The sequence below is a fragment of the Solea solea genome, chromosome 18 (genome assembly GCF_958295425.1).
Source record: "Solea solea chromosome 18, fSolSol10.1, whole genome shotgun sequence".
Lineage (NCBI taxonomy): Eukaryota > Metazoa > Chordata > Actinopteri > Pleuronectiformes > Soleidae > Solea > Solea solea.
Genome location: NC_081151.1, coordinates 18064396 through 18087501, shown reverse-complemented (window position 1 = coordinate 18087501; position 23106 = coordinate 18064396). Strand labels below are relative to the sequence as shown.

The following is a 23106-nucleotide window of genomic DNA, read 5'->3' as shown; positions in this document are numbered from 1 at the left end:
CATGCCATTGGCTCATTCCTGATGAGCGCCTATCTCATTGGAGGTTTAAGAACTACAAAACTCAACCACTTACAGTGAAGCGAAAAATACAGTTTGTTTTGATTTAAGGCATGGAAAACATTAAACAAAACTATTTTTTCAGGAAAACATAAAACACAGTCGTTATTTATAATGTTAAGTAAAATTAGACTAAAATTAAAGTAATAGCGAGGTGCTACCACCAGGTGGAGGCAGAAATCAGACTTCAACCTGCTTCAACTGATTCAGTAATACTTTTTTTTTGCGCTTTCAGCACTTAAATTACTTTTACATGTTTTCTGAAGCAGAAAAAGACTTTTAAGACTTCAGGTTTAAAAAGAAAGAAAGAAGCAAAGCTCACTATAAGTCAAATGAAAACACAAACTGAAATGGACAAAATGGATAACGAAAATAACCAAATTAACTTGAACTTTGGTTCTTATCTTATCTACATCTCTGTATGCAGATGTTAGTACCTCTTCTGACAGGAACTGGTTATTCTTCTTATATGTTGTTACTCAATTACAGTTTCATACCACTGTCTACTTGTAATGTGACCAATCTAAATCTTCTCAATTGCTTTTTAAAAGTATATAATTTCAAAGTAACTACTACTACTACTAACACCACTTCTGCTGCTGTTGATAACAATAACAATAATTTATAGATTTATTTATAAGGCACTAAACTTTGCAAAATAACAATAGTATAAAGTAATCAAATATAGACTTTAAAACGGTTAAAATAGTATTACAGAGATGGAAGATGTGCCAGCTGGTTAATGACAATGTTTTACCTCAGTACAGGAAAAGGTTATGAAAGTATATAGACAGAAAGTATTATAATTATACAATAATTGGTATTATTTTGTCCTTCATTAGAGAAAATGCATGATTATACAATCAATGTATAGTTATTTACTTCTACCTGAACAGAATAATGTGGTTTAATGTTTGATTCATTTCTGACTCTGTCTCACATTTGGGTATAAAATGTGAATTCAGTTTGTTATTTGCCAAATAAATGACAACAACATTTTTTAGTTTTACACAAATGTTTTGATATATTTCATATTTTTATGGCAGGAGGTGTAATACATTTGTTAAACACTGTATATATGAGTTTAAGTTTCCTAACTTCAACAAAATAGTAATACACAGTATGTGTGGCACTCGCAACCAGCTGATGCCTTCAGCATATTTTCTGAGGTAAATCTAAAATAAAGTTACACGTCTGGTCTAGATTCAGGTGTTTATTTTTAAATGCATTTGATTTCGCTTCAACTTTCACAGGTTTGACTAGTGACACGATGTTGTACGAGGCACGTGAACGCAGCACGAGTCCTTCTTTTGAGAAGGGCGGGATTATGTGACGTCGCAAATAAACGGGATCCAATCAGAAGCCAGATTGTCATGTAGCAACACCAATCAGCGAAGAGGGACTCGCTGGTTGCGAAGGTGGTGGTAGTGGTGGTGGTGGTGGTGATGTGCTGGAGCAAGTGTTCCCTCCAGGCTCACTGGATGCCAGGTTTGACAACGACATTTCTGCCCATTTATCTGCCAACTTTAGCGCCGAACTCATAAGGGCTTCTGTTATCTCGCTGTATATTTCAGCTCTAGCATGTTTCTATCGTAAACTGCGGCGCGAGTTGGAGGCAGCTGTGCGTGACAGGCATCTTTGAAGCACGAAATTACGATGCCATCCCCGATGGAGGGATCTTCCAGAGAAGGTGACCTGTTTACTGTGAAACATGAGCTGAAACATGGTGAGTGAGCTGCTTTTGAACTTTTCATGCTGCACATTTTTATTTATTTTGTGTGTGGTGGTGGGTTTATCTGCCGGAGACACGTGTCTGTCTGAGGAGACATGTTAGCAGCTTAGCTCGAGGAGGAGTAAACTGTCACTGGCACTATTGGGCGCTAACGTGATGTCCAAAAATGGCAGAGGAGAGGCTAATGAGGGTGAGCGGTAACATTACAACATTATATGACCGCCCTCTCTCTTGTCTAGTAACGATAACTCACGTAAACAAATGTTATCTAACAGTTCCACTCGCCCTATCTGACTCCTGACTCAACACAGGTGATAATAACATTAGCATAAGCAAGTTGTTAACGTGTCATTAGGTAAAATGTGACATTTGGCAGATATTTCACTGGGTTTATGTCACTGTCAACGCTGTCATTTGTTTCCAAACGAGTTGTGTTTATTGTTATGTTTGAGCTGTTGCCGCTAACCTCTGCTCATCATAGGCACTGAAGAGCAGCTGCAGTGCAGTCAAGAAGCTAACGTTAGCTTGGTTTTTGTATACAGGGGTGAACCTTCACTGTTAAATATGAATATGTATTCATGAATATTATTATATGTTGTATGCCTGTAATACTGACTGCACTTTGTTAGTTTTGTCTGTCTGCAGCTCTTGCTTTGGCCAGGCCACCTTTTTAATCTCACTGAGGCTTTCCTGGATTAATAAAGCTTATAATAATTGTGATAATGATAATTTATCTGTAGGTTAACCCTGTTTGATACACGGTAGTAACCTCTTGGTGAAACTGTGTCACTATTTGTTAGTTGGGTGACCCACATTAAACATGCACAGGATGCAGCAACACTTTCATTTACAAGGCTATTTTGGGTTAACCACCTCTACATCAGCTCTAAGTTAGAAAGCTTAAAGAACACTTATGTCAGAGGTCTCAAACCTGTGGCCCCCCCAGTAGATTTCATATGACCCGCCACTCAAGTCCAATTTATATTTTGCATTCTCACAGATTAATATAGCATCATGAATATCTTTTTCACTGTGAACTACTGATACAGTATATCCTCCCAATTCAAAATAAACACTTTTATTTTGACATTCTGTGAAATACTGTCACAAATATCCCAATATCCCATATCCCATAATATGTGATGCTCATTTTGACCAGGATTATTAATCTCAATGGATATTTCCTGGATAAATAAAGATAAAAAAAAACAAGCCCCAACAGACTGTTGGAGACCGTTTACTGAATTGATTGTAAGAGGAGAAGGGAATAAATGTTGACCTGACCCATCTGAAAATATGACTCCACATCAGATTCATTTGTAGTCATTGATGCCGGCTCCATTCATTTGTAGTTGAGTTTAAGTAATAGTAATATACAGTCTACTAAGTGAATGCAGAGGGGCTGCTGAGTGAAGTTGAAAACTGCCTCAGCTGTAACTGGTTTATAATGACACATTACTGCTGTTCAGGCTGCAACATGACTGTGCTGCACCCCACCATTCATCGCCCTGCCCTAAATAATGCAGCCTGTCTAGTTATCAGTGGCACTTGCTTTTTTTTTTCTTCTCAAATGTCAGATTTCATTCAGAGTTTAATCCACTGAATCAGCTCAACTTTGCATCCGTGTTGTTACATTTGAATTGATGGAGATAGTGTAGTAGAGCTAGAGGAAGCACATAGAGAGCTCTAAAACATCGTATTAGGTATTTTGCACTCAGACAGACGAACATGAATGAACACATCAATAGATAAATAGCCTCCTTGCTGTAATAAAGTGAAAAGCATACCGACTTAATCCATACAGACAGGCCAGACCTTTGTTTTCTTGTATATGCATTATTGCAGTATCTATAAACACAAGTTAATTCCCTTGAGCAGATGTGTAATATCAGTACATATTACACAATCACTGTGCCTTTCTTATTCTATCTTCCCGCTGGGTATGAGTAATAGTTATGATAATCACTTTACAAATGAAATGTCAATCCACTGTTGCTGTTGTAATAACTTAATCTGAGGATATTGATATTTTCTCCCGTGTACAGACAGAAGACAAGAAGAAGTTCCTCTTGTGTAGCAGGAAGCCACAGTCTGGCTGCGGAACTCTGTTCATCTATTAATAAACACCATAATCAAACTTGGGCAACAAGTGTGTCACGTAACCTGAACCTCTGACCCTTTTTAATTATCAAGGACAATCTTCTTTATTTGAAAGTATGTAGTATGCAATTGAATTTCCTCGGAGTTGCATCATTTATTCTCGCGTGTGTAACAGGAGACACATGCGACGATGAAATTAGCTGCATCAGTTGCTCAGTGGCCTATTTCCAGAGTGCGAGACAGAAGGAATGTGTTCACTACAATGGCTATGCATGTCTGAGATCACGGTATGTTCAATCAGCTGTGTGTGTTGCGAGATTATCTTTTAATGCTGATTATTTGATAGAGTTCAAACTGATTGTGTGGCGTGTGCTGCTGTCGGTCAGGTGCAGTCACTTTTGAAACCTAGATGTTTTTAAAGCGTCTGCTCTCTTTTTTAAATTGTTGCTCCTCCAGTCTTAAGCTCTCTTTTCCATCTCCTTTATTTATTTATCTTTTTTTTTTTTTTTTCTTAGCTTTGCAGCATTGGACTTAATTGGCTTTACATGTTCACCTTGTGGCGGCCATGAAAGGTGATCGGTCCTGAATGTGTTTACATCATGGCTGTATTTACAGGAATGACTGTGAACAGAGATTGATTGCTTGATTGATTGATAGAGATTCTATCACTATGGAGCAGTTGTATTGCAGCAAACTTCTAACAAAGGGTTTTCTAAAGTATTTTTATACACTACATTTCATATAATACAGTCGCATCCAAATGTGTACGTCTTCAAAAATGGTCTTTTGTTGTACGTGTTGTCGTTATTGGTGAACGTTATACTAATTATCCAGTCTCATGTGGTGTTAGTTATTTAAAATTATGCTCGGTTTGAAATATATGCACTTCACAAGCGAAAGCACCGTCAGTGTAGTGAATATGACCCAGATCAACAGCAGGTGGTGAATCACCAGTAATAATAATTCTACCTCATGTACAACGGGCCGTCTTCCAGTTATTGCTACACACTGGTGTGTTGCTTTCTTGGCGAGATGAAACGGCCCCTTTCATAGAGTTCACTCATTGCCTCTTTCTGCAGAAATGTCAGTAATGTTTGACTTTAATAAGTGTGCCGTTTGCTTTTGTTTCTTCTTCTTTGACTTGTTATTGAAACTGTGTAACAGAAAGCTTGATTTTTATCATCTGTGCTTCGACTTCAGCCAACCTTACGGGCCATGTAGAGAGAGTGGGCATTGAAAACTTTGAGCTATTAAAGGTGCTGGGCACAGGAGGTGAGTACTACAGTTCCGTTACAAGGCAGCGTTTCAACGTCTTTGGAATGATTAAAAAGTACGACTAAATCTTTCCCTGTCGATGTTTGACCACCAGCATATGGCAAAGTGTTCCTGGTCAGGAAAGTGAGCGGCCACGATGCGGGAAATCTGTACGCCATGAAGGTGCTGAAGAAGGCCACGATTGTACAAAAGGCGAAGACTGCGGAACACACGCGCTCAGAGAGGCAAGTGCTGGAGCACATCCGCGAGTCTCCGTTCCTCGTCACACTTCACTACGCCTTTCAGACGGACACGAAGCTCCACCTCATTCTCGGTGAGGATACTTTTCACATTTTGTGTCGGTAAAATGAGCCAAATGTCACATTCTAACAAAAAGTTGACGACCCACATTGTGTTATGATGTTTTTTCTTATAGATTATGTAAATGGTGGAGAGCTCTTCACCCATTTAGTTCAAAGGGTGCGATTTAAGGAGCAAGAAGTGGCCCTCTACAGTGGAGAGATAGTGTTGGCACTGGAGCATCTACACAAGGTAACCTCCATATTTAACTAGGGCGGCAGCAAGTACATGATTTATCAAAAATTTTGCCAATCAATCAATAATTAAAACAAGCGTTCCGAGTTATCAGCTTCTTAAATTGTATTATATTATATTACATTAGGCTTTATTGATCCCGCACTGGGGACATTTTCATTGTTACAGTTGTGAATGGGTTTAGAGTGTTTTTGTGAGACATATTTTTCTGCTTTCTTAGAACATCATAATCCACAAACTCATTTTTTGGACCAAACAACTAATCGATCGTTCAAGAAAATAACATTGACATTTAAACACAATTAAACTGTCTCTTCACAATGTACATTTAGTCCATAACTACTTCATAACCTATCTTCTTTTTTTTTTTTTTTTTTGGTGCAGCTTGGCATCGTTTATCGGGACCTAAAACTTGAAAATATTCTACTGGATTCAAATGGTCACATAGTTCTCACAGACTTTGGCCTCAGTAAGGAGTTTGATCAGGTACAGTAAGTCTCAAGTGATATGTGTAGAAGAATTCTCAACCCCCCCAACAGCTTTTCATTTTTAATATCAACAAAACTGTAATTTAAAACATTTAGTTGGGAAACCAGGTCTTTTAAGCTGTCTACAACGTCCAAATGGAGACTATTAATCTCTGTGTTTTATAAATATTGTCTAATAAGGGCTTATTGTTGCAATTGTGTGCTTTGTTTTAAACAGGTGGACAGGGCTTTCTCTGTCTGCGGCACCATTGAATATATGGCGCCAGAGATTGTGGAGGGAGGAGAGTCTGGACATGACAAGGTAATTTGTAGAGGGTTTTTTTTTTTTTTTATCTCCCCCACTCTTCCCTCCTGATGAGTGCACTCTCCAGTGACTCTTTTAGTCTCTTAAATCTAACTCACGGTTGTTTGCGTTCGTGCGTTTCAGGCAGTGGACTGGTGGAGCCTTGGCGTGCTGATGTACGAGCTTTTGACTGGCGGATCGCCCTTCACTGTTGACGGTCATGAGAACTCTCACACAGATATTGCCAAGTATGGATTCTCCCTCCCGACCGCCCAGCCGCAATATTCGTGTTATTTCCTAATCGCTCAACAACACTGACCACAACTGTCTCATATCACAGGAGGATTTCAAAGAAGGATCCTCCTTTTCCCAAAGATATGGGACCGCTTGCCAAAGACCTCATCCAGCGACTCCTCATCAAAGATCCAAAGAAGAGATTAGGTTCTGGTCCTAATGGAGCAGGGAATGTAAAGAAACACGCATTTTACCAGGTGCGTCTCATTGCCTGTCTTGAATCTCTCCCAGTGTTTAGAAAAACTAAAACAGCAGTGTGGGCTGCAGCTAGTTCACAATGGGGCCACTTGAGTGAGGAGCCTTTGTTTGTACTGTGTTAAATAAAGATAAAGAGCAGACTGCAATGTTTTTTTTTTTTACCTCTCTTTTTTTTTCTATTTACTTTAGAAAATTAACTGGGAGGACTTGGCTGCCAAAAAGGTGCCCGCCCCATTCAAGCCAGTGATTCGGGATGAGCTGGACGTCAGCAACTTTGCGGACGAGTTCACGGAGATGGACCCGACCTACTCCCCGGCAGCCCTGCCTCAGAACTGTGACCGCATTTTCCAGGTGAAAAGGGAGGGAAGGGTGTGTGACCAGGTTTTTTGTAAGAATTTTTTGACATCTAATCTTACGAAAAACACATGTTCACAACAAGGGTGCCCTTTGAATACTAGAAACGGGGGTTGGTGGCGCTAGATGGCCGCCCTCGTAAAGCAAGGCCCTTGCCTGAAGTACACATAAAAGGCTTATTCCAAGGCTAGGGAAAGAAGAAACAATTTTTGTTTTAAGGCGATTATACACTTGTACAGACATACTTAAGAGTAGTGTTTTTTAATTTCTATGAGTAAATCCTTCTAGGTCTTACGCACTGGACCTTTAACAGACAAGAATATTCCTTTGTGTGTCTCGCAGGTCACTGCACAGGACAATTTTCTTTCTTTTTGCCTGTCTTTTGTGCCGGTGTTTGCCCGGGCTCTGGTTGCAGGCAGAGTGAAAATGTTGACATGGTTGGGAAAAAAAAAAAAAGTGGCATTATACGTTATCCACTTTTTGTTTGTGACTATATTTGACATAGTCAACAGCTATTGAAGTAATCAAGTGAAGTTTTGAATGTCCTCAAAAGGTTGCTGTAAGTCAACATGAGTCTGTCTGTGTGCATTGGTATTCAAATTGACTTAAAGGGTCTTTTATTGGTGTAATTGCTGCCATATGCAGCTCTCATTGAAGTAACAGATGTGAATGACTATTTTTGATGTAGCTTTGAACCATAATATGGCCCGCGACACCGTGCCAGCTGATGGCTGTCTGATGTATTGCATGAAATTTCAACTTTGATTGCCTTCTGGATCCTTGAGCTCGGCAGATCAATAGATCCATTAACGGGCTTTTCTCGTGGAATAAAAGGTTACACTTTGAGAGCATCACCACGTCTGTCTCGGTTACGCCTTCGGTCTTTGATTGCCAACTTCATCTTGGCTTTTTTTCGCTCTCAGCTGCCATTCACATAGTCTGAAATTTTGCGGTCTTTATAATTTGCAAGCCTAGCAATCTCTGCGATAACGACAGCAATCCCAATTTTAAGCCGTGCACTTGCTCCCCCACAGTGCCTCACAAAACAAAATTAAAATTGCATTAAGAGCGCCAAGATGTAATTTCACAGCAGAGCAATCAAATATTCAAGCCTGGCAATTTAGGGCATCTCATTCATTCAACATCCATCCTTCCGTCCATCCGTGGCTGTCACTACATACCACACAGCTGTGTGTGTGTGTGTCAGGGGAGAAAGGGAACGAGAGATTAATGCCAGCTCAAAGCTCTGGGCTCCTCACAGCTGGAATTATGCAGGCGGTGCTTCACAATGACAGGTCTGACAATAGGAACAGCTGGACAGCCACTGTCACTCACACATCAAGCAAAATTGGGCTCATTGTGGAGCTGACAGGCTGGTTTCGATAAAGAGACAGTTGAAGGAAAGCGCACAATGACTTCAAGTTATACAATAACATTATGGAAATATGTTAATACATTAGTTTGTCCTGTAATAAACTTCTCTTAGGTTATATATAACAGCGTTTCCTATTTTCTCTGCATTGTCCAGTACGTCTTGGTAAAAATGTAAACATAAGGAGTTTGTGTTGCTTTCTGTGCAGGGCTACTCTTTCATGGCCCCCTCCATCCTGTTCAAAAGGAATGTGGTGATGGACGACCCTGTCCAGCTGTGTGGGGGCTCAGAGAGGCCAGGCTCTGCTGCGGTGGCCCGCAGCGCCATGATGAAGGTAAGATAAATGGACTTGGATCCTCCCGCACAAACACACTTAAGCTAATGGCTGCTGTCGCTGACAGATGAGTCCTTTATTTCCTTCCTTCCTCCCCATCCCACTAAAATTATTTGTCTCTACTGTACTTCAGATAGAGTTTTTAGCCTGTTTATCGGCATCATAAAGTGCAACATAAGGCCTAAGTATTATTAAGTATTAAGTGGCTGCTTCACAAGTTTACCTTTTCAATATTTGTAATCACATTTGTCATGTGAGAGATAGAGGTTTGAAATAATGGGTGTTAGCCAAGTGTAATTTATCAACAAAATACTGTATTACAGTACAGTTTATTCTCTTTTATTCTTGGGTACAGTTTTCTTTATATTCTAATCTACTTCCCTCTTTATTTTCATCTTTATTTAAATTTAAATTCAAATTTTTATCTTGTTTTTAGCACAACAGGGCGCAGTTTTCATGTCACCGACAATGTGCCTCGTACAATCTCGTGTGACAAATCAACACATTTTGACTCTTGAATAACCAACTTGAACAGTAACCTTACAAAGTTATGGAGCTTGTTACTAATAACAAACTATTAAGTCACTCACATCATAATAATAATGATCATCCAGTCAAACTATTTAAATTATCTTTACAAAATTGTGCTGACAAACATGTAGGCTACAGAAGTTGCATTTCAGCAACAGGAAGTTGGATAACAATCTTTCTTGTGAGGCATTTGTTTTGCTAATTCAAATTATTTAAATTAGCTTGTGTTATTTGACAGTCTTCTTGTGCTCATTTTGACTGTGATGTTTGTTTATTTATGTGCACGGTTTAAAGAAAATCACACGACTTTTAATGAACACTGCAGTTTAAAGTTGAGTCAATTTTAGTGGTAAAGTCGAGTGGACTTGTTTTCAAGTCTCTACCTGATTAATCTTTTTATTTCACACGCACTGTACAAAATGAACTTACTGACTACACAGAAGGAGGGAAAGTTCGGAGTTGCTACGTTGCTATGTTTTCCAAGCCACTTCCTCTTTTTGAAAAAGAATATTTTGAATATGTTACACAACAGACAGTTTACGAGGTTCCTCATAGAGTAGTTTTCATCAGGGGGTGCTGATTACCAGGGAACGTGCATTAAAAAAAAGCATTGATATGGAATATTTATAGTAATATTTGGTATATAAGCAGAAATAATTCATAATTTAGGGCGGATGTTTATGCCTGTGGGTTCTATATGTGGGTAGATGTATTAAGGACATGACCTCTATAATATAAATAGTTATATGTGTCATAAGCTGTTACTAATAAAAGCAATGGCCTCCATTAAAGTATTCTCCACAGATCAATATACTGTAAATCACACCAAAGAAGACATTTAATCGAAAAGACACAAAACGATTGAGGTTATTTGCAGTTGTTTGTCACTCTGATGTCAGTTCACATTAATATTCGACCAGAGAACTCTTGTTTGTTCCCCCCCCCCCTCGACAGGACTCGCCCTTCTATATGAGTTATGAGATGGACCTGAAGGACAGCGCTCTGGGAGAAGGCAGCTTCTCAATCTGCAGACGCTGCACGCACAAGAAGACCGGGCAGAAATACGCCGTCAAAATTGTCAGCAAGAGGTACGAGCGCACATCCGGCTCCCTCAGACACGTTAGTCATCAGCGGTCGTTATGGCTCCTCTGTGGCGTGGACCGTTTTTGCTGGACATGTCGGACAACCGCCTCCTTCTCTCTGTGGCAGAAAGTGGACGCTTGTTCTAAACAACTCGAACCAAAGTTCTCCGATTTTTGTTTTGTTTTGGTTTGATAAAATGTGAGTGCAAGAGCTGCCAAAGTACAAGTACAAGTGACTTTGGGGAAAGTAGAAATAATAGTAATAAACATGTTCACATCAAAAGGAAGCTTATTTGTCCACTCCCAAACTTGAAAATAACCCTCTAAGGGTAAAAACACATACAGTTATTAATTGATAACTAAATTGTCTATTTAAATAAAAAATTTTTTTAATAAATCCTCCTAAATGTGAATATTTTCTGGCTTCTCTCCTCCATATAACAAAGAAATAATTTCAACTGAACAAATTTGGTTTTGTGAACAAAATTAGACAGGTTTTTAAGAAACATGGATCGAAATCTATCAACATTTTATGACTTTTTATGGCCCAAACAAGTAATTTATTGATGGAGGAAACAATCAAGAGATTACGACAGCCCTGAAATGCACTTCTGCTCTCAAACTGACTTGTTTTTTGTTGACAGGATGTACTAATAATACAGCGTGTCCTTTTCACCGCAGCAGTATATTGGAATGTGTCCATGTCGGTATCGAAACTACACTCCTCAGACACTGATGGAAAAGGCTTCTGAGATTATTTGTAAAAATGACAGAGCACAAGAAAATGCATATAAACGCCACATTTAAAATGTTATTGTGTTATAGATGCAGTGGCAGGGGATCGTTTCCTGTCCACTCACTTCTTTTCAAACGCCTGCTTCAGCAAAATCAAAACCTTGGCACATTAAACTGATCCTGTTTATTTTCAAATACGCTATAAAAAAAAAAAAAAAAGAAGGCAGCAAGGACCACACTGCAAACCTAATAAGGGAGACAAACGCTGCTCACCCTCCCTCTGCTGTGTATTTATTTATATTGCATTTTTCTGTCTCTGTAGAATGGAAGCACAGACCCAGAGGGAAATAGCGGCGCTGAAACTCTGCGACGGTCACCCCAACATTGTCAAGTTACATGAAATTTACCACGACCAGGTAAAGTTCATCGCCGTGGGTACGTTTTTGAACAAATAGAAATTCTGGTTTTGCCTGTGGGGATCGGAGCCTTATTAAGTCCTGGATGTGGAACAAGGCAGATTAATGGGGGGGCGCTGGAAGCCCTCGAGGTATTTCTCTGTATCTCTTTATGTGTTGTCCCCATAAACATCCCCGCAATGTGCTCAATATTTCACTTCACGCTTATTTTTACACTGCAGCTGTAAAAGCGGAATAAAAACGACCTATTTTTCCTTGCGCTGCTAAACGAGCCCCACACTTGACCCGAACGGCGCGCGCATACGTTCCAAATGCAGCTTTTGCCGCCGTTATTGGGAAGGTGTGTCTGCGTCTCTGACTGTGCACAGGTTCATTAGCTGCAGCCCTTCAAGCCCACGAGCACCACTTTAGCCCTGATGAGCTCAGTGGGGTTATTACTGTATCTCAGAGGCCCGTGACCCAGATCAAAGGAGCGCTGCCAGCGCCTCGCCTCGACAGAGTCCTGCCTTTGTTCCTCAGACCCCAGCACTAATGAAAAACTCTCCCCCGCTGCTCAGACAAACTGTTCCTATTCCCACTTTGTTTGGCTCCTTTCACATTTAATCCAGCATTATTATGTTTAATGTTCGGTTTTGCTGTAAGTATAATGAAACGACAACAAAACAATCCTATCCACGTTATCGCAGCTTTGTTAAAGGCCACATAGACCGGAAGCTCCAATTAACGCTGCGTTTGTGTGTGTATCTGCGTCATTACCTCGTTTATGAAACCCTAAAGTTTCAGAACAAACAGTTCAGCCACTGCTGAGAAAATAGGGTTTTATGGTTTTCCTGGGCTCTGCGAAGCGGATCGGCACTTCCGTAATTTGATCTCGTCATCAGAAAACCTCACCACTCCTCTCACCACCGTAGCGCCTCCCGGTGCGGGCACTAGTCCGGGCACATCCGGTTGCGTACATTCAACCGCAGAAGAAGAAGAACTACTCTCGTTGTAGCTGCTGAGATGCAGAGCATCCACCGTGCCAGAGGGGGAGCTGTGTCTCTGAGAGCTGGCCTATCTATTGCGTCACTTCCAGGTACCTGGCCAATCACAGGACAGTGGGAAAGCTCTCGTTGGCTGGCCAATCACAACACAGTCCACGTTCTGGGGGTGTGGTTTTGGTCTGAAACAGCGCGGCTGACGAGAGCGTCAGTGAGGAGATATTTTGATCGGCTCGTTTGCAGCGATTAGGACGTTTTTAACCGTGAAAACAAGTTAATATATGTAAGTAGACCTCCATAACTAACATATATGTGTGATACAAGCATTCGATGTCACCTTTAACATAAATCTGTTTTGATGGTTCACTGTTGATACAGTGGTTAATTAATGCAAACATGTCAATATTTGTACTTTTCCAACTCTTAAAGGAACGTTTGCACCTGTCACACTCAGGTCAAAGCATAACGGTTACGTATGGGTGTCGCACAAGTTGGGGGGAATTGTAAATATGCTGTGTGTGTGTGTGTGTGTTTGTTTGCTGCAGCTGCACACGTACCTGGTGCTGGAGCTGCTCGGTGGAGGGGAGCTCTTGGAGAGGATTCGCCGAAAGCAACATTTCAGCGAAACCGAGGCGAGCCGCATCATGCGCAAACTGGTGTCTGCCGTCAGCCACATGCACGATGTAGGAGTGGTGCACAGGGACCTTAAACCGGAGGTACTGGACTTGTGTATTCTGGAAGAAACGAGACAGTTTGGAGAATTGATTTCCTTCTGCATCATACAGATCGATTAAGATTAACTAGAAGGCTCTTTCTGGAGTAATGTAAAACAAAAAAATCAGACAGTCACTCACTCACTCACGCATGCCAGTTACAGGTCTCCAATCCAGTGATTGTACACATAAAAATGACAAAAATACAAAGTATAATCATTGTATCTTCAATTTCAACCAAATGAAAATCATTTAACCTACATTTCACTGGATCCTTAAATTGTTCTACTCAACTCGAGCTGAAACAATTACTCAATTATTAATCAATCTCTAAATGAATCAGAAACTATTTTAATAAGCAATTAATCGGTTTGAAGCTTTTATTCATTATTAAAGATTTCTGATTGTTTCAGCTTCTTAAATGTGAACATTTTCTGGTTTCATTAAAACTGAATCATCTTGGTTTGAGGACAAAAGCAAGACATCTGAGAACATCATAATTTCCAGGTTTGACCAAACAATTACTCGATTAATCGATTATGAAAATAATCGTTAGTTGCAGCTCTATACTTGACACCTGAGCCTCAAAATGTCTTGAGGTTTGTGTGTTTTTTTTTGCTTATTTTAACCATAAAAGGGCTCGAAAATGTCCTGTCAGTAAGTGCTTTTGCCCATTTTCCCAGAATATCTTTCAATATCTGGCATTTATTTACAATTTACTGCACGTTAAAATAGAACAACAAAAGTTTTATTGAGAAAAAACACGAACCCCAGATTTTGCGTGTTAAATTTGAGATTTGAATAGTAATTAAATAGTATTTAAAATAACATTTGCTTGAGTTTTTGTCCAAAAACTGGACAAAAAAATGGAAATTGAAATTTCCGTTGGAATTTTCCCGATAGCACAAACTGTTTGTTGTAATTACGCTAATGCAAAATGCGCTTAATTTAGATTTTTCTTTCACAGATCAAACAATATATGTTACATGTGATTTTTTTACATGCTTCTCTCAGGCCCACCTGCAATACCTCCAAGGCCCATTAGTGGGCTTCATGCCACAGTTTGGGAAACACTGGACTAGATCATATTATTATTTTTTTTTTAAAAAACACAAAGAATTCAGTGGTTTTCTGACATTTTGACAGTTAAAACTGTCTTCATATAACTTAAGTAAGAATCTGGTCACATACTGTAAGTCTTTGATATACAATGCAGTACGCTGAAGTGGCCAAGTCCCCCCCCCCGAGCAGAAAGAAATAATAGCCGCCCGTGTCTGCAATTGCTCCACAGAACCTGCTCTTCACAGACGAGAGCGAGAACTCCGAGATCAAAATCATAGACTTTGGCTTTGCCCGCCTCAAGCCGCCAGACAATCAGCTCCTGAAGACGCCGTGCTTCACGCTGCAGTACGCCGCGCCAGAGATACTCAAATACGACGGCTATGATGAGTCCTGTGACCTCTGGAGTCTGGGGGTCATTCTGGTGAGTGTCATGCTCAAGTTATACCAACATACAAGGCGCTGGATCCTTACCCTGGCAAAAAAGGCATGAAAAATCACATATATTGTATCTTATATCTATTTTTAAACAAATGAAATGTACTGAAAGGAAAGTAGGTGGCAATAGGGGTATGATGTTGAACATTTATGCAAACAAACACATATCATTGCATGATATTTATCAGCATGTCCTCTCCGGCTCTACCACCGTCGGGATCCTGTGGTGAGCTGACACAGTTTTTATCGTTCGCCAAAGAACGAGGAGCCACCAACACGCGACTCTCGGAGCCAGTGAAGGCACAAAATGTCACTCTTATTCAGCCCTTCACTGCTGTTCAGGAGGAGGAAAATTAGGAGTAGGAGCATGTACACAGAGATACAGGGAGTTGAGGGAAGGGTTTGTAAAGCTGGCCAGTCATCTGTGCTGAGCTTAGTCTCTAAAGCGCTGATTCGCACCGTTGCCCCCCTGGGGGAGTTATAGTAGTAGTGTGCCTCATGCAGCTTTGATGAAATGGCTGCTGACAAGCTGTGCGCACAATGCCCTGGAAGCAAAGCATCGAAAAGAGGGAGAGAAATAGAAAAAGAGAGAGATCCTCGTCTGCTCAAAAGGGGCCGTTCACAACTATAAGTCGTTTTAATGAGAAATCCGAGGGCAGATGTACACAGGTGTGGTTGTTTTTAGTGCTGGTTCAACAACATGCTGCAACACCACGTGGAACATGTTGGAACAACACAAAAAGCTCTTCATTATTTCAACATTAGATGTTTTTCCCCCAGTTCAGTGAACAAAAATAAACACGGAACACTTTCTCCTCCACACGACGGCTGCACAAACTATCTTAGATGTACCGCTGAAGATAAAACTGCTTGTTCCTGTGGGTGTGACTTGGCAGATGGTGTGTTTTTTATTTTTTTTTATTTTTTTTGCTCTGTCTGCAGTACACCATGTTGTCAGGTCAGGTGCCTTTCCAGTGTCAGGAGAAGAGCCTGACCCACACCAGCGCTGAGGAGATCATGAAGAAAATCAAACAGGGGGACTTCTCTTTTGAAGGAGAAGCCTGGAGGAATGTGTCGCAGCAGGCCAAAGACCTGATACAAGGTGATGATGCAATGTTTTTTTTTATTATTATTATTAATTAATTATATACTAGTTTATATGTTTTAAATCTAGGGTTCTAAAGTTTAGAAAAGCGAGTTATAGCTGGCTTTGAAAGTGAAGGAATCCAGCCAATACATTGCACCTCCCACTTGGCCCCTCTTGTAAAAGCTCTGGACCCAAAACATTGGAAGTTATTATCTGAAGTGGAGCTGGGAATTTTGGCTGCATGTTTCAATGACTCACTCTTATCTTTAGGACTGGCTGTCACAACTGATTTCCTGAATCTATTCAATTCAGATCCCGATGTAATTTGATTTTATTTATTTATTTATCTAATGCTGCAAGTTCTACTGAATTTGACATGGTATTTATTTAATGTGACCAAACACCTTAAAAAAAAACCCTGTTCAAGTTCAAAATATACACCCAAGAAGTGCCTGAAGTATTTAGCAGAGGGTGCTGTGAGCGAGCTTGACCTGCATCCGTGTCCTTTAGCTCATCAGAAGAAGACAAAAAAAAAGACATTACATTGTTTTTGGGTGATAATTTACGGAAGAGGATTAGGGCCACACAGGAAAAACAGAATTCTCAGAAAACTCATCATTTCTGACTTTATTCTCATAATTCTGACTTTAAACTCATGACTTCTGACTTTATTCTTATAATTCTGACTTTAAACTCAGAATTTCTGACTTTATTCGCAGAATTCTGACTTTAAACTCAGAATTTCTGACTTTATTCGCAGAATTCTGACTTTAAACTCAGAATTTCTGACTATATTCTCAGAATTCGGACTTTAAAGTCAGAATTTTGACTTAATAAAGTCAGAATTCTGAGTTTAAAGTCAGAATTTTTTACTTTAGTCAGAATTCTGACTTTAAACTCAAACATTAAACTCAAAATTAAAGTCAGAATTCAGAGTTTATTCTCAGAATTCTTATAGTCAGAACTCAAATATGTTTTCCCTGTGTGGCCCTAATCCTCTTCCGTAATAATGTAGCGCCACCGAGTGGACAATCACGACACCGGAGCATCTGAACAGCAGCATGTGGAAGTATTTGGCTGACCGCTCGAGCTAACGGCTAACGATATAGCGAGCATCAGGAGTTTGTCAGGTTGTTCCAAAGAAATCGGAAATCTTAACCCAGAATTAGGGATGGTTAACCCTCTTATGACCATCATGATGAGCAGGCTGCCTGGATTTATTTTGATTTCATGGCTGTAGAATTTTTAAAGACCTCCACACGAGGGTCGCGGGGGTTGCTGTGCCGATCTCAGCTGACATAGGGCGAGAGGCGGGGTCACACCCTGGACAGATTGCCATTTGAATTTTCTAGATATCACAAATCGTGTCAGCGATGATCACAGAAGGGTTAAAATGAGGGTTTCAAGTTATGACTGGGCCCATAAGTTACGACGAGATCAGAAATGCATTATGGGACAAGACCAGAACATGTTTTAAAGCTGATCAATGAAATATTAAAATCAGTTTTACTCTAATTCATGACCGTCAGCATTTCTTATGATTCCCTAACAAACCGTTATCAAAAAAAAGAAATAATGTAGGAATAATTTCAGTGCCAGGAAATGTGAGTAAACAAAGCATTAGCTTCAGCTCCCAAAGTAGGTTAAACTACCTGATGAGGAAAATCACTTCCCGTCTTCTTGTCCCCGCAGAGCTGCTGACAGTGGACCCAAACAAGCGGATTAAAATGTGCGGTCTGCGTTACAATGCCTGGCTCCAGGACGACAGCCAGCTGTCCTCCAACCCACTCATGACCCCGGACATTCTGGGCTCTTCCACCGCCTCTGTGCACACTTACGTCAAAGCTACCTTTCATGTAAGAACAGACCATAGATCCCTTCCTGTTGTTCTGAGCAGTAGAGATTCTTTTTTTTTTTTTTTTTGATGCACCGTTTAAGTCAGTTTTATAACCCTTTTATAACCGAAAATGAAGAATTAATAGATATTAGATCTTTGAGTTGATTCCATCAAACGGAAAACAAAAGCAATGATTACAGTTTTAACATTTTATGAAACAATAAACAATAATAATCTTAATATCATTCCCATGAATTACCTTGAGAGCCGCGTAAGCAAAAAAAAAAAGGGGGCGCAAGAGAGCTGAAGCTGCACAATGGACAGAGATTATAGTGGGATTGAGTTATCATTATCATTATTACAGAAGTTAAGTAAAGTCACGAAGATAATCATAGATTAGAAACTTTACTGTCACAGTTTCAAGCGAGGGTGTGCTCCATTTGCTTACCCAGCTGTCCCAAGTTGTCGATGGTAATGATACTAAACCCACCAATTTCATGGCCACAAATTAGAGTTTATAGAGATTATTAGAGATTATTTACGATTGGTGCATCCCTATAAACATAAATCATTCATACAAATCTAAATAACTGGCTCATCGGTCCGTGTACTTGACGGCCAGCTGATTTTCAACGAAATCGAAGCCGTCTCCCGTCATATTCATATTCATATTTTTCTGTCCCAGGCATTTAACAAGTGTAAGCGGGAAGGTTTCCGCCTGCAGACGGTGGACAAGGCGCCACTCGCCAAGAGGAGGAAGATGAAAAAGACGAGCACCAGCACAGAGACGCGCAGCAGTTCCAGCGAGAGCACCCACTCCTCGTCCTCGTCCTCCCAGTCTCAGGAGAAAACGTGCCCAGAGGGCGACGCCGGTCTGCGGCCTCCCGACAGCACTCCTCCTCTCACCACACCTGTCCACACACCCGTGGCACCGGGAACAGACTCCGCGCCACCGGCCTTTCACTTCTCAGAGGGAGAGTGAGACGTGAGAAACCCAAGAGATTTCCGACAGTTTTGCAAAACAGGAGTAAAGGCTCAGACCGGAGTAGAGACAACTCTCTTCCCTTTATCCTCCGTCCCCCCTCCCGGCAACCTCCCTGCCTCTGGCTCAATTGCATGGACGTCTGCACGTCTCCGAAAAACCAAGCATGCAGCAGGAGCAGCAACCGTCGCCTCAACATCAAGTCAATTAGCCGCCACTAGCAATAGCCTGTTCATTTTCTTTCTCCGTCACCGTCACACACACACACACACACACACACACACAGGCAGACTGTCTCAATCAGGGACTGGACCAGGGAAAAGTTGTCACCGATGTCCAAAAATGAAAAGGGCTGCACTACTGCCACAGGTCCGGACAGACGGCAGCGTTTGTCGACGCCTCCAGAGCTTGTTTTTCTTTAAAAAAAAAAGAAAAAAAAAGGGAAAAGTCTTAGTGTTTACATCACGGACGCTTTGTAATTATATTTGTCAAAGGGAGGAAAAAGGAAATGTAACTGCAGCGTAACCACATGGGTCCACTTTCCCGGGAAGAAGACTCTGCAAGATGGAGCCGGGTATTTATATGTGAATTTTACAGACTGAAATGTATTTATGATAATAAGCTATATTGTTAACTTATTTATGGTTCAGATGGATCTGAAAAAAGAAATAATAATGGATACAGTAGTAGGTCTTTCGCGTCTCTCTGTCGTCGTCGCACATCAACGCTTCTAGTTCAAGAGTAACGCAAGGAGAGATTAACGCCCGTATAATGAATTGATGTAACATTTCAGTTAAACAGAAACAAACACAACAAAAACAGCCAAAATCCTTATGTTTAAGGATTAAAGAAGAAGAAAAAAAGAAGAACCAAACGTGGGTGTATTATGTTCTGCCAAATCTGGGGTTTTATTGTTGTGTGGGGGAAACTTGCCGCCTGCGGGGATGTGACCCAACAAGAAGAGCTATATTTAGATCTCGCTCTGCCTCTGATGTGGGAGCGAGACAACTTCGAGAGCCGCAGCTGCTGCCGCTCCACACAGCCTGATCCTTGATTTGGGACTGAGACCAGCAGTGGATTTGCGCACTTGTGTCGTATATAAAATTCTATTAATTGTCTCGCGGCGGCCAATTGGATTGAGCAGATTGTTACAAGCAGGAGAATCTCCAGATCGGCTTAGCGGTCGAGAGTTTACGGAGATCCCTCCGCGATGTCAGAGAGCGCCTTCAGGCGGCTTCCCTTTTTTTCAAATATAGCAAGATTAAATAACAGGGGAGGGGAAAAAAGGAAAAGGTTTACTGTACGTGCCAAAAAGATTCAATCAGGTAAGATTCAGTGTTCGCCACCTGGAGTCTTAAGTCTAACCCTTTATGAAAACATCAGGTTTGTGAGGACAGACCTTTAAAAACGAACATTTTGTTCACTTTAAACACTGTCCCTTGCTCCTATCTACTGTGTTTTATTTCCCACGTGACTGAAAATGGAAATCTTTGCACAGCCAGACAGCACTAACATTGACTCTGTCCCCAGTGCATAATGTGAACCAAAACATCAGCTTCTTACTCTTTTTTCTTGATTTATCGCGAGTTTAGCCACTTGCGTACTTAAATGTCCCTGATTTCATGCAGGATTTTAAAGGGTTTTTTTTTACACTTAAGTGTAATGGAGGTGGACTGATTTGGGTAAAATGCCTTAATCATGATCTCTCTGACTTGTATTGTGATAACTTCAGCACTTGGGCTGTATGGACTGAACTTTGGGGCTGGGTATCGAACCAAAATATCAAAATTTGGACTCATTCGCCTTAGCATGCAGCATGCTGTTTGAAAAATTTATCATTAAAGATTGAATATCTGAATGTTCGATCAATACCCAGCCCAATATTGACTTAAAACAAGAGCATTATAGCGTGAGACGCTACTCTAAAGTGAGGGTGAGAGATTAAAGCGCTTAGCTGGCAGAGAACAGTCAAAACTAATTTATTTGTTCAGCCCAAAATAAAAAAAACAAACAAATTTCTTTAATGGCCTGAATATCGTAGATGACGTTACAAGACTGTGTGATTTAAAATGCTCTGTTGACTGTTCTGTTTTTGCACGTATGTGTCGATCTGTATCGATGATAGAATTTTGAAAATACTGTGTTCGGTTGTACAAATGTTTTTTTTTTTGTTTAAATTTTTTATGTGAATTTGCTTCTTTTTTTTTTTTTTCCTGTGTTCAACACGTTCAAACACACACACACTCATCTTCTTCCATCTGAATGCACTCTGAATCGGAACCAAAGCGTTAGCTGTCGGCGCGGCCGCTCCGAGCCGCACGGGATATTTATTTTAATGCAAAATATGCAAATGAAATGCTTTCATTGTCATCTATTTATGTTGTTATTTTTGTCTCGTTTTTGATGAAACGTGCGGGATTTTGTCACCCATTCCTGACAAAATCGTCTTATTTAAATATCTGGCTCATTATCATGCTTACAACTATGCATCTCTTCTCACTTTTGCCATTTAAATTAAAAAAAAAAACCCACCATGTACTGTACATGTACTGTACTTAAATAAAAAAAAAAAAGATAGTGACACACGCTCCACTGCTTACAAGGAAAAAAGCTCGAATTCTTGCTTTTAATCACTTGGAAGCTGTTGTCTAACTTAGTTCGCATGAGTTCCCTCCCCCGTTGCTGCCTCATTAAGCCTCTTCTCTTTTGTTTGGGTGTATAAATAGCTCGAGTGGAGGAAGAGGAAGAGTGTCCTATATTGAGCTCCCCCCTCTGGGAGCCGTGGCTTTATTAGCTGATGATGTGCTGCAGTGCAGTTTGTTCCAAAGAGTAAAAATACTGTACTCCACTCGGCTGCCACTGTGGGACCCGGCTCACTTTCTTTGGAGGGGGGGGAAACACCAGTGTAGCTCAGAAATGGTTCGGTTCAGTGCTGAATTTCAAAACCAGGCTCCCTGGATGAACAATTAAGACGTTTTTTTTGGATGTCACTGAGGGAAGGAAGTGTTGTCTTTGGAATCTCAGTGAAAGTATTTCTTTATCGAAAGTGTTGTTGTTGTTTTTGAGGTCTGAAAGCAACTGATGAGCTACACCGTTGTATGTGAGGCTTTGTTAATCACAGGGCTGCCAATGTGGCCATTTGTTTGTTTATCTTTTACTATGGGGGTCATATGGAGCTGTCCGTGGTGCTGAACAGGCCAAAACCTCTTGTTTTTGTGACAATAGAGAGTCCACCCATCCATTTTCTACTGCTTTATCCTCCACATGAGGGTCGACAGGGCGATAGGCGGGGGTTACACCCTGGACAGGTCGCCAGTCCATCACAGGGACACACAATCTCACACCTACGGTCAATTTAGAGTGTCCAATTGACCTAATCTGCATGTTAAAACCCACACACACACACAGAGAACATGCAAACAATATAGTGACTTCATTTTCTTTCTTGATTAATTGGCTGTGTGTGGTAGAAACAACATGAAAAATGTTGATTCATGTTTCCCAAATCTCGTGTTTTGTCCAAACCCCCAAATCTATGAAGTTCCCTGTCATCGAGGAGCAAAGAAACTAAACAATTCTCCACAAGAAAATTAGTTTTTCAATAAAAAACGCTGAAACCTTTAGTTGGCAATTCATTTATTTTGTTGATAACTAATCTATTAAAGGGCAGCTTCACCCATTTTGAACTTAAATAATAAACTTAAAATCATTATGATGCTGCTGTGTTTGTTTAATACACATGATTTTTCAGCTCTTTTACTCAAAAAATAGCAGAGTATAGGGCTTTTATTTTTTATTTATAGTGACTTCTAATGTTGACTTTTTGTCAATTTTATGATTTTTTTTACAATCTTTAGAGGTTTTATCTCAGATCCACTGTCTGATGATCGACAAACACATTTATCCCTGGAAATTACTATAAAAAAACCAACTATATTTTGTGGCCCTATAATAATAACAACACAAGTCGTAATTATTGTGATAATTATGATCAAAGAACCCTTTAAAGCATTGATTCCCAGACAGAAGCTTTGGGTTACTTGGATAAAATGATCATGTAATGTGACAAAAAAGGATTACAAAGCGTTGTGTGTGTCAGTCTGCTGGCTGTCCACATGGGAAGTTGATAAGGAAAGCAAAAGAAAATGTGACGTGCGTGTCATTTTTCTGTCGATAAATGACAAATTTGAGCTGGAATTCCCCTCTTTTTGTCTGATGTTTTTAG

General features: G+C 40.4%; 2 protein-coding genes across 2 annotated transcripts in view; one reads left to right on the top strand and one right to left on the bottom strand.

Annotated features, from left to right (window-relative positions):
* Positions 1-13402, bottom strand: part of LOC131445284 (kinesin-like protein KIF3B) — a 31048-nt gene extending 17646 nt beyond the window's left edge. Inside the window, exon 1 of the mRNA XM_058616249.1 lies at positions 13323-13402. The gene's annotated coding sequence lies outside the window, so the exon portion shown is untranslated. The remainder of the gene's footprint in view (positions 1-13322) is intronic.
* rps6ka5 (ribosomal protein S6 kinase, polypeptide 5) lies at positions 1272-22654 on the top strand. Its single transcript, XM_058616248.1, has 18 exons — positions 1272-1545; positions 1632-1783; positions 5090-5161; positions 5259-5477; positions 5580-5695; positions 6083-6184; positions 6404-6487; positions 6614-6717; positions 6810-6960; positions 7151-7312; positions 8896-9021; positions 10507-10640; positions 11692-11785; positions 13311-13481; positions 14770-14961; positions 15918-16077; positions 17755-17918; positions 18585-22654. The coding sequence occupies exons 2-18, from the start codon at positions 1714-1716 to the stop codon at positions 18879-18881; spliced, it is 2418 nt and encodes an 805-aa protein (XP_058472231.1). The 5' UTR covers positions 1272-1545; positions 1632-1713; the 3' UTR covers positions 18882-22654.
* Positions 22655-23106: the final 452 nt, after the last annotated feature.